The sequence below is a fragment of the Tupaia chinensis genome, unplaced genomic scaffold, assembly GCF_000334495.1.
Source record: "Tupaia chinensis unplaced genomic scaffold, TupChi_1.0 Scaffold149922_1, whole genome shotgun sequence".
In the NCBI taxonomy this organism is placed as follows: domain Eukaryota; kingdom Metazoa; phylum Chordata; class Mammalia; order Scandentia; family Tupaiidae; genus Tupaia; species Tupaia belangeri.
This window is the reverse complement of record NW_006209766.1, coordinates 1,641,418-1,646,280: the sequence shown is the minus strand read 5'-3', so window position 1 is coordinate 1,646,280 and position 4,863 is coordinate 1,641,418. Positions and strand designations below refer to the sequence as shown.

Here is a 4,863-nt window from a genome sequence, read left to right as displayed (position 1 = left end):
AGTGCCCGCCCCCTATAGGGAAAACCTCTAAAAAAAAAAAAAAAAAAAACCCAAACAAACAAAAATAAATAAAAACGGAGTTTTAGGGTCCATGAATTTGGAGTTCCACGAGTTTGAGAGGGCATGAGTTTTAAGGAATCTTAGGATTTAAGGTGTCTTTGCTTTGCAATTCTCCACATTTGGAAGTTCTCATTTTGGGGGCCCTCAAACAATAAGAGTCTAAATTTAGGATTCTGTATTTGAGGGGATTTATTATTTTAGGGGTTGTGGGATTTAATAAATCCCTAGTTTTGAGGTTCCCAAGGTTTGGGAGTTTCTGAACTTGAGGGTGCTAGGTTTGGCTGTCCTCTGGGGATCTGTATTTTTGGGTTTGGAGTTCCCCTTCTGGGTGTCTTTACACTGGAGCCTCACCTCTACGGCCCAGGCTGACCCTGGTGCCTCCTTCACCCAGCCGGTTCCGGGCACTGCAGTTGAAGCCCCTGCTAAAGTCTGACTCCTGGGTCCCAGAAATGTGTAGCACAGAGATCAGGCCTGGACCCTGTCCCCCGTGGCCCTCTGGTGCTGGGAAGGTCTCCACCAGGAACCGGCCTCTCGACCCTGCCTCCAAGAAGCCCTCATCCCAAGACCAGACCTGGGGACACAAACATAAGAAGATGTTGAGGAGACTGGGGAGTTAGGAAAGAGACAGACAAGATATCAGAAAAGGCAGGGATAGGGGGCTGGCAGGTGGCGTGGTGGTTAAGGGTGCCAGACTCCCACATGGCAGACTGCAGTTCAAGTGCTGGACCTGGCAGCTTGCTTTCTCACTTTCTCACTTTCTCGCTCTCTTTCGCTCTCTCTCACTCTCTATCCCTCTCTGGTCAAATTTAAATAAATAAGTAAAGTTTAAAAAATTCTTTAAAAAGTAAAAGAAAAGGCAGAGATGGCCACAGTAGTTTTGGGGGGAGCCTGGTGGAAGATTGGAGAGTAAGCCTGGGTGGTACATGGTAGCGGGAACTTTTCCTTACCACGGTTTCTGGGGCGGGGGAAGCGAAAACTAGACACTGGAGACGGGCGGGGCCCCTCAGAAAGGCGGGCGCAGAGTGCAGAGCGGTCACTACTGGAGGAGCTGGAAGGGAGATGATGACCGCTTAGAGGACAGCCCGCCTTCCCCAAGGCCAGGCCTGGGCACTTCCGGCTAACCCAACCAAACGGGCCACGCCCTCAACAAACTCCAAGCCCCTCCAAGCCTGGCCTGAGTAGGTCAGCTCCAATCACCAGGCCCTGCTGCCCAGAAGGCTCCCTTCGAAGCCATGCTGACCACCCTTAGACCTCACCCCTCTCGTCCATGAAAAGTCCCCCCCTCTTTCTCACCGTTCACGGTCAACCTAGCCTCTGCAGCGCCGCCCCCCAGGCCCGAGAGCCCCGGCTCAGCCCTGCACACGTAGTCGCCTGCATCCTCCGGCCCCACGGACGGAATTCGCAGCGTGGGCCCGGAGCTCAGCACCTGGGACAGGGAAGGCGCATCAGGGGCGGGACTTTGCGAGGAAGCCGAGTCCCACGCCAGCCACTGCCACAGGGCCCAGACTGGGCTTCACCTGCGCGCCACCGCGGCGAGTCCAGGTTACCCGTGGGAGCGGGTTCCCGCGCCAGGCACAGCTGAAGGAGGCGTCTTCTCCCACATCCACGGACTTGGGCTCCGGCTTTGCCTGCAGAATCGGCCCAACTGGAGGAAAGAGAGGAGAGCTTACAAGGCCGGAGCTGAAGGAAGCCCCTGACCCGGGATCAGCCTTTCAGAAATACGACACCCTCAAGGCTCCCCAGTACACAGCACTCCGCCCACTAATTGTCCACTTGCCGGCCCCGCCCCTGCCCCATTTGGCAGCGGCCAGGCACAGCCAAACCCTATCTGCCTCCAATCCGGCCCCACCGCCCCTCACAGCTCCTCGTAGCCACGCCCCCTGTGGCCCACCCGTAGCCCTGCCCCTGCTCACACAGCACATCCAGCGCGGTGCTGCGGTTGGCGCTACCCACGGCGTTGCTGACCTCGCAGGACACCGGCTCAGTCAGGAACGAAGAGTCTGCCACCACCTCCAACCTTGGCCCGCGGGCCCCCAGCACCGGGAAGCCCCCCTTGGCCCACCTGCAGAAGCAGCAGCTGTTAATGTTCCAGCTCCCAGGCCCGCCTACTCAGCCCTCTCCAAGGCTGTGCTCCACGCTGGGGAGAGGTGGTCTTCGTTCTCACCTGTACCCGGTGACAGGCGGCTGAGCGGTGGCCTGGCACAGAAAAGTGACTTTCTCCCCCTCCTGCCCAGTCTGCAGACAGCTTCACTTCTGGGGGGTCTATGAGGGTTGGGCAATATCAGCGTGGGCAACGACCTGGACGACCTTCATTGCTGGTCTCTTCACCCCAGAAGCCAGGGCCCTTCTTCCCTCCTCCTTCTGAGCAAGGAGTCTGGCCTTCCAGTTCCCAGTGCTCCCCAGATAGCCCAAAGTCTCATGCTCCTATCCTCTCCTGTGCTCTCAGATCCAGGAATCTGGGCCCCAGATTTTTTTTTCCCAGGGACCCCAGGTCCACATCCCCCTTCTTCCCCAGACCCGGGAGTTGAGGTTCTACTCTGCTTTTCCCCGGGGCCAGTGGTACTCACACTGCAGGCTCAGTGTGATCGCTGTGTCCCTCCCGGTGGGCAGGGCCTGGCTCCGGGCCCGGCAGACTAAGGTGGCTCCATCGTCATGGTTGGAAGGGGTCAGGAATAAGGTGCTCTCCACTGAGCCTGTGGTCCCTTCCTTCAACAGGGTCTGGAGGTATGAATGATAACAATATCGATTATGTCTACCCTTTATATAGTGTTTATTATATGCCAGGCATTTTTTCTAGATGTTTCTAGACATTACTTTATTCAGTCCTCACAGTTATCCAATGAGGTACCTACTGCTATTATCCCCGCTGTAGAGATAAGGAAACTGAGGAACAGAGAGGTTAAGTAACTTACTCAAGATCAGTCAACTAGCAAGTGTCAGAGCCATGATTTGAACCAGGGAGTATGGCCCCAGAGTCCTTATCCTGAATAACCTTCCAAGGAGCCCAACTCTTAAACCTCTGCCCTCCCAATGTCCTCTTCTCCTCTGGATGAGCCTGTGGTCAGAAAGGAGCCCAAGTTTTCCCTGAATCGGCAAGGGCTGGCACAAGGATTTTGACCAGACCTGGTGGAAAGCAGTCCCATCCAACCGGATCCCATCCCGGAACCACAGCAGTTCAGGAGTGGGACGGGCGTCTCCACGGCTCCGACAGGTCAAGTTGGCAGGAACTCCAGCAACCAGAGACACAGAGGGACCGCCCAGCACCTGGGGAGCTTCTGGGGGCACTGCAGGGTGGATCTGGGGTTAGAGCTGGGTACTGGGCTGAAACCCTGATCTTTGCTCTAATCAGCCCCCTAACCCCCCATTACCTGGAATCTGATGCTCCCAGCTAGTATTGGCTGCCCCCTCTAGACTCCCAGGGACAAGTGGGATGGGGGACAAGCGGGATGGGTCCTCACCCAGCACGTGCAGTCGGGCTGGTCTCGAGCGGAGGCCTGCTTGTGTAGCCTGACATTCATAAACTGCTTCATCCTCTAGCTCCACAGGCCTAATGTGGAGGTCGTGCTGGCCACTGGCTGCATTCCCTGATATCCAGTACCGGGACCACCCTGGAGCCAGGGAAGAAGCTCACATCAGAGTTCTAAGTACCTGGCCTCAGTGCTCGCCCCCCAGACATCCTACATCAGGAAACTGGCCCACACACTCATTGGTAAAGAGTATGCACTGGGCCTGGGGAGTCTCTGGCCCTGTCCCCATCCAGAGTCAATGCAAACTTGAGGGTGATAAAGTCAGAAAGGAAAACAAGGAAATGATTGCCAGGCAAGTTAGGTGAGATCCCATCCCCAGGGTGAGGAGGAAAAGGGCTATGGCAGGGGAAGGGAAGAAGGAGAGCTTCTCCAGAGCTGGGAAGAGACTGGCAATTGGTGGCATGGGTGTGTCTGCCTTATAATTGGCAAATCTTGCGTTTATGTTGACTGCACTTGGCTGCATGAATGTACAATTATGCAAGAAAAATAATAATCCCTAAATTCTATGGGCTACCCCCAAAGAAGCAGCTTGAAAATCAGGACTCGCACGGGTTTACCTGAGCCTATCAACTCCTCAAACTTGAAAATGTCAAAATCCGAAGTTTAGATGCAGCCCAAGCCCAGCAAGTCCCACCCTAGAGGCAGCCCCTCCCAGAGCAGAGACCGACCTCACCTGGCAGGTTCCTTTCGCCTCCCAGAGCCAGCCCGTCCTTGGTCCACTGGACCAGCCCCCAGTATGAGCCCAGGGCACAGGGTAGCCGGGCCTCGTCCCCCAGCAGCACCACCACGTCCTCTGGCTGCTGAAGGAAATGGGGTGCTGGGCCTAAGAGAATGGGGGCAGCAGAGATGAGCTTCACATATTTAAGAACTCCCTCACTCAGAACCCAAGAGTCCAGTCCCGGGTCCCTTTCTCCCTCAGACTCAGAAGCCCAGCCCTCCAGGGTTCTCCTCTCTCAGATCCAGGAGTAGCCCCCAGCCCCAGTCCCCACCGTAAAGCGGCGTCAGCGAACGACCCTCCCTCGTATTCATCCGCTCTCCCCTCGCGGTACCTGCACGCCCTTTGAAGCAGAAGAGGAGGACGAGGAAGGCGGGGACCAACATCCTGAGTGTGTGTCTCCCAAGGTCCACGAGACTGCGGGTGCACCGGCTTCCCTGCCAACTTTATTCTCAGCAGCACGCCTCCCACCACCCTGACCCGGAGCCTCTTTTGCGTCCGATTCCTCGCCCCAGTCTGGAGGTCTCCTGTCTCTGGCTTGGGGTTCCCCCTGCCTGTTCA

General features: G+C 56.5%; 1 protein-coding gene across 1 annotated transcript in view; it reads right to left on the bottom strand.

Moving 5' to 3' along the window:
• KIRREL2 (kirre like nephrin family adhesion molecule 2) overlaps positions 1 to 4,863 on the bottom strand; it is an 8,354-nt gene extending 3,491 nt beyond the window's left edge. The window contains 12 exon segments of the mRNA XM_006171666.2: positions 412 to 631; positions 1,008 to 1,108; positions 1,354 to 1,486; positions 1,578 to 1,705; positions 1,974 to 2,122; positions 2,225 to 2,299; positions 2,301 to 2,322; positions 2,628 to 2,778; positions 3,184 to 3,344; positions 3,519 to 3,668; positions 4,261 to 4,410; positions 4,637 to 4,863. Coding sequence (XP_006171728.1) covers positions 412 to 631; positions 1,008 to 1,108; positions 1,354 to 1,486; positions 1,578 to 1,705; positions 1,974 to 2,122; positions 2,225 to 2,299; positions 2,301 to 2,322; positions 2,628 to 2,778; positions 3,184 to 3,344; positions 3,519 to 3,668; positions 4,261 to 4,410; positions 4,637 to 4,688 — 1,492 coding nt within the window. The 5' untranslated portion in view covers positions 4,689 to 4,863.